This window comes from Malurus melanocephalus, unplaced genomic scaffold (genome assembly GCF_030028575.1).
Source record: "Malurus melanocephalus ecotype Western Australia unplaced genomic scaffold, MMel_1.1 scaffold_274, whole genome shotgun sequence".
Taxonomy (NCBI): Eukaryota; Metazoa; Chordata; class Aves; order Passeriformes; family Maluridae; genus Malurus; species Malurus melanocephalus.
Genome location: NW_026623506.1, coordinates 884,661 through 896,174, shown reverse-complemented (window position 1 = coordinate 896,174; position 11,514 = coordinate 884,661). Strand labels below are relative to the sequence as shown.

Here is an 11,514-nt window from a genome sequence, read left to right as displayed (position 1 = left end):
CACAGAAAAGTCCCTGAGTCCACCAAGCTTACAAAGGAATCCCTAAAGGCCACTACCACAGCACCCCAAACTCACAGAGCAGGCCCCAAGCCCCCCTCAGCACCCCAATCTCCCAAAGAGGTCCCTGAACAGCCCTTCCCAGCCCCACAGAACCTCTGAGCCTCTCCCCGGCTCCAACCCTTCTCCCCCCAAGGTCACAGAGGGGCCCCTAAGCCCAGCCCCACAGCACCCATAATCTCACAAAGAGGACCCTGAACACCGYCCCCAGCTCATATCCCCCAGGAGGATTCCCGAACCCCCCATACCTGCCGGCAGATCCCGGGACGAGCCCTGAGAGCGGTCGGCTGAGGCGGCGCGCGCTGCAGCCCCCCCGCCACGGGCCCGCCGCCGCCGCCGCACGATTTCAAACCCAACGGAAGCTCCGGCCCGCCAATCAGAGAGAGGCGTTCGGGGCGCGCCCGCCAATCAGAACAGCGCTCTGTGGGAGGGGGCGGGGACTGCGCGAGCGTGGCCGTTGCGCCCCTCCCCCCGTGCCCGGTCCCCGCGGAGTGCGCCCCCGCGCGGGGCAGAGCGGACAGTGCAGGGCGCGGCTCCGCCCGGGATAAACTCGTTCGGCKGCACAAATGTCCCCCGTGTCCCCAAATAAATCCGTGTCAGCGGTGCCTGCCCCATCTCCGGAAATGTTTAAAGCCGGGGTGGATGAGGCTCTGAGCAGCCTGGGCTAGTGGCAGGCGCGCCTGCTCATGGCAGGGGGGTTGGAAGGAGATGAGCTTCAARGTCCGTTCCAACCTAACCGTTTCTATGATTCTATGATTTCTACGGTCTCAGGTTTTCTGCTTCAACAATCGTTTCCTTAAAATCACAGAAAGAAAACTTGCTGTTTCACAACCTGTTTTTTAATTTCTGAACTTCACAGTCCATTCAGCACATTGAAACAGTCCTKWCTGTTGAGTCACCATMYAGCAACAATGAAATGGTTGTTAAAACAAAAAACTTGCTAACAAGGATGTCTTTTAGAATGAAATAAGATGCAGAGAATCCAAGCATGATTTTACTGATGYAACCATCCTCAAAAGTCACTAAACCACGATGAATTCCCGATCTCCATCACAACAGTAACACATCAGCCATCTGTCAGCGTTAGGATGTCACATTCCATGGGTRGCATTTCCTATTGACTTGGTTTCCCATTAGCAGTAGCATGTAACATCACATGATGCTTTCTCAGCCGTGCTTTTCCCAGTTATACAATCTCCCCTTTCTCTAAAAGAGAAAAATATGCAAGTTTGTGGTTATAATAGGGTGCACAGAGGGGTTTGTTACATTCCGTAAAAAACGGYGATTGTAGCTGTTAGTTATTATTCGTACTTCAACAATAACGAGACATTCCAGTCATGCCTCTCCCTTTACTGTRTTTGGGTGTGTACAAACATAACTTAAAACATACCTCCCTTTAAGGCATTTTAATATCTTACATCCTTAGAAAATATTACAAAAAATATTAGAAAACATTACACAAAATACACAAGGGAAAACAAAGGGGGTTTTGATCCTTAAAACAGGCCATTTTCCCTGCTTTGGAAGGACGCTGCCCTCGTCCAACAGAGCTCTTTTAAAGAGCTGGAATCGGTTCCTCCTGCCAGGCCTGTGGAGCATGACCTGGAAGGCGGACAAAGGCTGAGGCCACGGGCAGGGGCTGCGTGTCCCGGCCGGGAGCGGGGAACGGGCGAGGTGCGGCTCCCGGCTGGAGCGGGGAGCGGCTCGGGGCCCGCGGGCTGGCAGGCGCGGATGGGCAGAGGGGAGGGAGGAGAGGGGATGAAGAGAGGGAGGGGACGGATGAGAGGAGGGGACGGATGAGGGGAGGGGACGGATGAGGGGCGGGGAGGGACCGTCAGTGCGAGGGGAGGCGGATCCCGCCCCGGCGGCCCCGGCAGCCCGGCTGCGCCCGCGCCGCGCATCCGGGGGTGCGGCGGGAACTACCGCTGGAGCATCCGGGGCWGCCGCAGGAATTACCGCTGGAACTACCGCTGGAGCTACCGCTGGAGCATCCGGGGCTGCCGCGGGAACTACCGCTGGAACTATCGCTGGAACTACCGCTGGAACTACCGCTGGAATTACCACTGGAGCGGCGGGAAGTACCGCTCCCCGCGGGGGCATCCGGGGGCGCGGCGGGAAGTACCGCTCCCGGGCACCCCGGCGCCCGGCGGGGCGCAGCATGGAGAGCCCCGCGGTGACCTTCACGCTGGCCTACCTGGTGTTCGCCGTGTGCTTCGTGTTCCCGCCCGACGAGGTGCGCTCGGCGGGGCTGACGGTGCAGAGCCTGCTGTCGGGCTGGCTGGGCAGCGAGGACGCGGCCTTCGTGCAGTACCACCTGAGGCGCAGCACCGGCACGCTGCTGGCGCACTCGCTGCTGCCCCTGGGTGAGTAGCGCTCAGGTGTCTGTGGAAATGGGCACCCCGAGCTTTGTAGCCGGCTGCACACGCATACACAAAGGAGTGGCAGTTTMTAAGTACAGGCTGGGGAATGAGGGGCTGGAGAGCAGCGCCGCGGAAAGGGACCGGGGGGTCCTGGTCGATGGAAAGTGGAATGTGAGTCAGAAGGGTCCTGGAAGTCAGGAGGGACATCCCTGTCCTGGGGACATCCCTGTCCTGGGGACATCGGGCACAGCATCGCCAGAGGGCATGGAGGGCATTGTTCCGCTCTGCTCTGGGCTGGGGCGGCCTCACCTCCAGTGCTGGGGGCAGCTTTGGGCACCGCAGTATAAAAATTACATTAAACTATTAGTGTCTAAATAGGGCAACAAAAATGGTGAAGGGCCTTGAGGGGAGGCCGTGTGAGGAGCAGCTGAGGGCACTGGGTCTGTTCAGCCTGGAGGAGACTGAGGGGAGACCTCAGTGCAGGTGCAGCTTCCTCGAGAGGGGCACAGGAGGGACAGACACTGATCTGTGCCCTGTKTGACAGTGACAGCACCCGAGGGAATGGCCTGAAGTTGTGTCAGGGGAGGTTTAGGTTGGRTAWCAGGAAAAAGTTCTTCCCCCAGAGGGTKTTTGGGCACTGGACAGGCTGCCCACAGCAGTGGTCGCAACATCAGCCTAACAGAGCCCAAGGAGTGTTTGGACAAGGCTCTCAAGCACATGGTGACTCTTGGGGTGTTCTGTGCAGGGCTAAATGTTGGACTTCCAACTCATCATGTTYTGTGATTTAACCAGAGAATGCCAATCAGCTTCTTTTAACCATATAATTCAAACAGAGAATGCTAATCAGCTTCTTTATCCATATAATTCTGCTAAAACTAAGTGKCATTTCACAGGTAATTTTATTCAAACAGCAAATTCAAATCAGCTTCATTTTGCTACTAACCATGGTAAAAAAATCTGTGATGCTGAAGAATTTCCCTCAGATTGCTTAAGACAAGAGGCTTGAATTTGAAGTCATCCAGAAGTACACTACCTCTTCTGGAGGTGAACTCACTGGTTAGATAACCGTATGTGGTTATCTACCACATTCAGGGCTATGTGTTTTTGCAGGTACTTAATTGTTTTCTGAAAGTAACTYTTTTTCCCTTGCAGGTTATTACCTCGGTATGTGCTTTGCTGCACCTGAAAAACATCTTTGCTTTTTCTACCTGGCTTCGAAAGAATGGAAAACGTTTTTCTTCTTTGCTGTTCTCCTCCCAGCAATCACCAGTGCCCTGGCATATTAYTGGTCACGGAAAGGTTGGAATAATCATCCGCTCGCCCGGACACTCGCTGTCCATGCTCTCCCACARTCGGGTTGGAGGGCAGTAGCTTCTTCCATCAACACAGAATTTAGGAGAATCGACAAATTCGCTACTGGAGCGCCAGGAGCGAGGGTGATCGTTACGGATACCTGGGTTATTAAAGTGACCACCTACTGTTTACATGTTGCTCAGCAGCAGGACATTCATTTAACCGTGACAGACTCCAGACAGCATGAACTCACCCCAGACTCCAACGTGCCTGTGCAGTTCCTCACCATCCGAGTTGCCAGTGTTAATCCCTACATCAAGGCATTTGATATCCGGTAAAACAACTGCTAAACCTGTTACGTTACATGTGTGCTCTTTGATGGTGCTGATAGAGCGTTTTTGTGCCTGATCTGGAGACTCCCTGATCTCATCCCTTCCTTTTTGTTCCCTGTTTGGTGTTCAGGGGTGCTGTATGTGCAGTTCTGCCACACGCTGCAGGGAAGGTTGTTTAGAGAACTTGGCACACATGCAGCATTTAAAATACACAATGGATAAACAAAGGGATTGCCCTGTTTGATCCAGTCTTAGGGAGAGGATTGTGTTGGATGCAGAAAGAAGTAACTAGAAAAAATTAGGTCAGAGATGGYGAACAGCAATGAAAGGTAGAATTTTTGGTCTTCCAAATTTTGGGTGAGGATAAATAGCTATTTGTCTAAAACTGTTTGTTGTTCACCCACAACTTTGCATTTTTCTTTGTGCTYAAGGCTCATAATTTTGTCATGGCTCCAAGAGTTCTCACAGAGCTACTGCAAGCCAGCTACCTCTAAAGCAAGAAGTAATTTTGGTCCTTTTCTGATTTATGTGTTCTCATAGCAGTAAATCATAGCAAATGTGAGCTATTAGGATTTGTTTTGCAAGGGCCCATGCTGTTTATCTCAGCAGTCTATCTGTGTAACCAGTCTAAAGTACAAATTCTGCAGAAAGYTCTACCGCTGAGTAGAAGAATGCTRAAGTCTTTGTTGTTGTGTTATTAAGAACCACATTAGTGCTCCTGAAACTTTATTTGAAAAGGCGTTTGAGTGTCTTTTCACTGTACATCTGTGTGTCGGCAGCATTTATTAGGTAATTAGGTAATTAAAAGCAGGCAGATCACCAGACTTGTATGTGTGCACTGTGGCGAGCACCAGGAAGGCAAACAGGTGATTGTGGTAGAGATCCAGGTGAACAGAACTCAGAACAAGAGGTTAGTTAAGGTAAGCATGACAATCCTAGGAAAGGAGACTTTCACAGATTTGTGAGAGTGGTGATCAAATGATAATTAAACAACGAATTCTTTTCTTCTGCAAGCCTTCAGTGCCAGAGTGATAAAACTACATCCCCACCTGAGAAAATCATGACTTAGCTGACAATTCCTTTCAGGGAGAAAAATGTCCTAGCCCCAAACTGTTTAGACACACTATTATGTGTCTAAACAGAATAGCATCATGAACAGTGTTTGAAAGGTGTTCTCATAAGATGTGATAAACAGTACATCTCTGCTAGAATGCAGCAGAATCCTAAATCATCATTGTATGTATCCAGAAGCAGAATCAAATACAATGAGATGTTTCTGGAAGAAAAATGCTTTTGTGCAGGTGGGTTACATTTCCCTGCATGTTCAGTGTGAATTGTTTCCCTGGATATAAAGGTCTCTTGTATCTTTATAAAGGTGATTTGCATGGACAGCATCTGTTAAAAAAATGAYGTTATCCTGTATCAGTAAAAACAATGGAGACCACTGGGAGCTAGAGCTAAGCCAGCCTTGCATTGTACTGGGCTCTGGGAACTCAGTGAGTGGTAGGAAAATGAGGACAATGTTCCCGGGACTTCTCCATGAAAGCGTTTAATGCGTGGAAGCACTGAGCTGGAGATTTCTGACACTACAGTTCAGAAYTCTTACACTAAAAAGGGGTGACAACACAGATATGTCACTGCAGGATCTGTGCCAAGTCTTAGGTGCCAATTGAGTGCTGTGGGCATCACTTTAATTTACAGAAGCAGCTGCTGTGAAACACATCTTATTGTAGCCTTAAATCAGCAGTGTTTTGRGACCTTTGTGAAATTTCTGGGTTTATGTAAAAATTGTACCATAAAATCACAGAACCTGATAGATTGACATTCTTAATGCTGCATAGGTAATACTATATCACCTTGTGATGTCTGCTGTGTGATATAATTACTGTCTGTCCTCAGGAGTTTATCCATGAGAATTTAGATGTAGTCTAAGTAAACAGGCATTAAAAAGGTGACAGAAAGGGTACAAACAGCACCTTGCAGTTAATGTGTGATTTACGTACCTATATTGCTTTCGTTCATGCTGATTACTTCAAAAACYTTCCTTTATTTTTGTRCCATGTTKTAGCTGATCTCTGACATACCCTGCRGGCAATCTTACACAGATATGAATGAGGACAGYGTGTTCTGTTGACCATGTTGTGCCAAAACCAATAACTAAACAGCAAAAGAAAACAAGAAAAGACAATGCTGCATATTTATTGTGACTAATAAGTACCAGCCTAAATAGCTTTTCTGTGGTTTCACATCCTTGATGTTAACCTCTACAGTGTACTATCAAGGTATTTGAGTGGATAATCACAGTAATATTTTGTTCCATCGTTTATTCTTCAGGTTGAACTCCACAGAGTATGGGGAGCTCCGGGAAAAGCTCCGTGCTCCTATCAGCAATGCAGCTAATGTTGTGATCCATCAAAGCCTTAGTGATTTATTTTTAGAAACCTTTACATCTCTGGTGGAAATAAACCAGACATACAGCGTTCCAAGCACTCAGGTGAGACTTTCTATCCATGTGAGACTAATAATTATACTTTCGATACAGATGAGCCTGTGATTACTGTGTAAATGATGCTTACTTAGGGCTGTCTCAGGTGAGGTATTAAAAGAATTCACTGTTGCAGGGTTAACAAAAAATTTTTATTAAAAATATGGATTAAATGATGAATGATGATTAAATTATAATTATCATGTGATTACTGCTTAATAATCCTCATTTAATAATTAAGCAGTATTCAATCAGTAATTRAATGGTAACTGAACAGCAGTCAAACACTCTACTACTCACTACACTTCTAATAATTCAGCTAACTTGCATACARTATATTTTAGACCTAATATTAACTGACACTTGCTGTAGATAACAGTTACCAGATAAGGGATCTTGTGACCTCAAGAGGTAAACCTTGAGAGGTGTTCTACCCATCTGAGGCTCCCTACAGGAGAGCTCCATGGGCTTGGGGGCTTCAGTCACACAGAGAATGACAGCTGGTTAAACTGCCCCTTTGTGTGAGTGTGCAGTTGTAGGACTTGCAGTTTCATCTTGCTGGCACCTGTAAGACATGGCCTATATTCCTTAATTTCCTGAGAAGATACAGCCAAGCACAATTTCTTAGGGTCTGCACAGCTGCWCTGACTCCATTCGGGCCTCCTTGTCAGTGATGCCAGAAACCCAGGGGCTGTTTGCTCAGTCAGGGTGATGCTTCCCTCCCACGGGTTCACCATGTCTCAGTAAACATGTCATAAATGTAGCTCTGCCTGTTGCTTCTGTTCCTGCTATGAGGAGACAAACTGTATTGTGAGCGTTATGGTTTTGAGACATGAGAAGTAACTCCTTCTGTTCCTGATATGAGGAGACAAACTGTACTGTGAGCATAATAGTTTTGAGACATGAGAAATAACATAGTGAAATAAAGATCCTGTAATAGTTTTGATTAAAATGTTACATGAAAACATTGGGAAATGATGACACTGCACTTGCAGAAAGTTTATGGTGAGCCAGAGTCAAAGGTGCTGTTGCTGTTCTTTAGGCAGTTTGTTCCATTACAGCTTGCTTTTCTAGACAGCCAGGTTTTGCTGGATCTTCTGCTGAAATAAACTAATGATTCTTAACTGAGTGTTTGCTTTAGTTATAATTATTACAGCTATTATTATATGATGTTAATTGCAGYACCATGGAGTCCTACCTCCAGTAATACTCACAGAGACCTGGTCATTATTATACTTGTGCAGCAGTTGGAAATGTGGCAGGAGCACTGTCCAGTGTACCAGAGAGATCCAATTAAACCAGTTCTGTTGACCCTGCAGGGAGTCTGTGTCCAGTGGTTCAGCTAATGGAGTGAGGAGCTGCTGCCTTTGGTGGTGTTRTGCAGCTTATATGGTTCATGAATTAGCTAAAATAAAGCTGGATCAGGTGTGTCTCACATCATGCTGTGTGTTCTGGTTGCACTGCAGCATGTAGTGAAAAGGGATGTTGAAAATAAAGAGAAGATACTGAAGCTGCTTTCTTGCAGAGCATTTAATTTGTGACATGTTTAAGTGGCAGCTGAGCTACAGAAATTGGGTTTGACATTGAGTGATAAATTACATCACCGATTAYGATGAGAATGTTAAAAATGCAACACTGAATTTTTCCCTATTCTGAAGCTCCATTAATACRTTTTAAAAGTTAGTTAATTTTTCTATGCTGCAATTTTACCTGTGTAAAAGCTAAGATTAGTCCTAATCTTACAATTAAAACGGAATGGCTTGTGTTTCTCTGGATCTGTTCCACAGCCCAGCTGCAAGTGCAGCTGAGCAGACACTGGAATCAAGTCACTGGAGGTGAGAACTAGAGACCAAAGGGAGACCTGTTTTTTGTTCTAGCAGTATGAACAGGATTCAGGTCTGCGTGCCTATTCAGTGTGCTGTCTTTTGAACTTTGTCAATTGTTTGGACAGCTGGAAGACATGTGGAAAATTAATTTTTTAATGTGGGAAATGCTAATTGTTTATGAATTGTAAAATACTTCATAGCAAGATGACCCCATAGTTCATGTGGCATAATTAATTGTGAGGAAGATCAGTTATTCCAATATTATTYGAGAAAAATTAAGTAAGTTTCTGGACTTTCAGGATGTCCTTATGTTCAATACAGCCCTGGTTTCCTCTTTTATGTCTCTTAGAAAGATGGTAGATAGGAACAACCATTTTCTGTTTTAAGTGGTAAGAACTGTTTTATTGTTTTGCTTACTTTATGTGGGTATGTTTTTTGAAAAATAGTTCGAATGACAAAGTTGGTTGCTTGCTTACCTTKCTGTGGCTGCTGGAAGCTCTTCAGAGAGTCAAAGAATGTTTATTTTTCAGTCATTTTTGTTTAATCATTAGTCTTACGCAGCAGTTCTGGGTTTTCTATTCAGAGAGAAGCTTTGCTGTCATTCGTTAGAGAGTGTTCTAATAAAATMATTTGATATCTTGTGGTGGGGCAGTTCTGCCTTGATTATTCTGCCACAGATAATTTTCTAAAAGCCTTTGAAGAGCAGTAACAGGAACCGTTGTGTGCAGGTCACAGTTTTGATGGTTTTTCTCCTCCCTCAGGAGCTGGAGCCGTGCATAGGGTGTATGCAGACTATTGCCAACATCAAGCTCATCAAGAACTGCCAGGAGCCCAACGAGGGGGAATGCCAGCAGTGCTACTGCCGGCCCATGTGGTGCCTCACCTGCATGGGCAAGTGGTTTGCCAGCAGACAGGATCAGCAGCACCCAGAGACCTGGCTCTCCAGCCAAGTGCCTTGTCCGACTTGCCGAGCCAAATTTTGCATTCTAGATGTTTGCCTAATACGATGAGTAGTACTTGGGTATGTTTTAACTTTTTTAGTTTGACTGTGTTTTGTAGTGGGTTTCGTCAAAGGCCTGCTAGATCTGTTTCTGAGACTTCATGTTCTACCAGGGTACAAACTCTARAAGTTTCTTTTACAGTGTTGAAAACAGATGTAAATCTTTTCAGTTCCTTTCCACTTTTACCTGTATCTGYGGATTTTACTCACCTGATGTCAACTTCTGGATTTTAATTTTTTTAAACCCATATTTTCCTTTCTTACATTTTGGATGGAATAAGGTTATCCTTCTACRTTTGCGGTATTATTGTCTTTTCAGGTTTTAACGTAGGTTAAATTCTTTACATTTTTWAATTTTACTTGGGTTTTGATTCTTTAATAAAGGGCTAACTGACAAAATTGCTTTGGTTAGACTTCATTGATACTTTCATTATTCTTTAATCCAGTTTTAAAGTGATAACTAATCTTTGCAGTTGTTCTCCAAACCAGTGTACCAGTTGTGTTCCTTCAGCTGGTCCACTCCACTCACAAAGGGTTGTGAGAAGGCTAAGGAATGTAATCCCTGAAGATTTACAAGTCCTATAYGGACTTTTTATTCCATTAATTTGCCTCTTGCATAGGTTGTGATGGATATCTTTATTTCAAACAACAGAGGGTTTTGGCAGCATAACCCATTTACCTATACTGCTAAATCTGTTGGTTTCCAGGAGCTCCATTGCCTAGGGTTTCAGTGCTCTTTAGGTGATGGGACTTTTTTTACATAAGTTTGAAAGGAGTGCTGCAAATATCTGAGCTTTAATTTGTATATTAAAATCACAGATGGGTCAAATAGAAAAAGGAATACTTAAATGTTTTGGGCTAGGAGAATAAAAGCTCTTAATACCTTCCACCTGAATAATCAGAAGGATTTTACCAGTAAATCATGAGCAGAGGTGACATGTAAACCTGTTGATTACCATGACAGATAACTGCTTTGAACAGGAACAGGTGGCAGGATGTGAAAATGGTACAAGTATTGCATGCATGGGCATGAAACATTTCATGAGTCTCAGCTGAACTACCGGTGGTGAATGCACCCAACCCGCACTTGGAGCCAGCCAGGAAATGGTTACAAATGTGGCTGCAAACAGTAACTTAGAGAGGGGTAAGGAATTAAAAACAGATCTGACAGCATTGTTTGAAAACTAACGTTTATGTTATATTGTTGGTGTTGGATTTAACATTTGGATTTTTAAAATAATTTGCATTTGTAAAAATCCAAACTGCTTGAGTTTAAGACACTCATTGCTTCAGCATATCTCAGTTGCTTTATATACAACATTGATTATGCAATTATCTAAACTACCTATTAATAACAGTGACTTCTCTGTTTTTCATTACCTGTTGGGTTGGATTGTACAGAGTGAAAATTTCATACTGAGACAGGTAGTATGGATTTGTCTCTCTCAAAGAGATCTTAAGTGGCATGTTATTGTTCATCTGAATAAAATTAAACTGAGTCCTGGAGTTTCAGCCAGATTGGTTAGCAAGTCTGAGAACTAATAAAAAAATCTAGGTGCTGATCAGAAATTTTMGGTTGAATTTAAAATATTTTCCAATACTTCTGTGGGAAAGTTATTTCCAGGTTTAAAATGATCACTGCAGGATTTTTTAACCTTTGGAAAATTCTTTCAGAGCTGGGTTGTGTTGTCTGACATGCACCTATAACAGCACAGCAGCCTTTACAAATAAGCATTTTGTAACATCTGCTTCTGAAAAGTTCATATAATATGGTACAGATACAAGGAATGTGGCCCTTGAAAAGAAGAAATGGTAGGATTTTGGAGCTGTGGTTTTGCCACTGACAGTCATTCAGTTCCTACAGCACTTTGCCTGTTTGGAGTAAAAATATTTAYTGTAAAGAGTAAGAAGCTAAAATCATGAAGGCCTTGAGAAACGTAGATAATAGATACATGTAGTTGCAAATAGTTTTATAGACTAAAACCAGGTCAGTGGCCAATCATATCTCATGTAATAAAAGCTTTAAACTCCTAATTGCTTTTGCAGTAGAATCTACTCTGAATTGACTGGAAGTTTTCACTTTAGTGGAACTTTGCTTTTGTTCATGTTACCTCTTTTGTCAATTTAAAAGTATGACAGAGAAACAGTCGTAAATGTTTTA

At 44.4% G+C, this 11,514-nt stretch overlaps 2 protein-coding genes across 2 annotated transcripts in view; one reads left to right on the top strand and one right to left on the bottom strand.

The window, feature by feature from the left end:
- The window catches only part of TACC3 (transforming acidic coiled-coil containing protein 3), a 19,986-nt gene extending 19,592 nt beyond the window's left edge, over window positions 1-394 (bottom strand). Inside the window, exon 1 of the mRNA XM_057376221.1 lies at window positions 306-394. The gene's annotated coding sequence lies outside the window, so the exon portion shown is untranslated. The remainder of the gene's footprint in view (window positions 1-305) is intronic.
- Window positions 395-1,897: 1,503 nt separating this feature from the next.
- On the top strand, window positions 1,898-9,752 carry TMEM129 (transmembrane protein 129, E3 ubiquitin ligase). The gene is made up of 4 exons (XM_057376223.1): window positions 1,898-2,420; window positions 3,570-4,044; window positions 6,377-6,536; window positions 9,115-9,752. Exons 1-4 carry the CDS (start codon window positions 2,216-2,218, stop codon window positions 9,361-9,363), a joined length of 1,089 nt encoding a protein of 362 aa, XP_057232206.1. The 5' UTR covers window positions 1,898-2,215; the 3' UTR covers window positions 9,364-9,752.
- The last annotated feature ends 1,762 nt before the right edge of the window (window positions 9,753-11,514 follow it).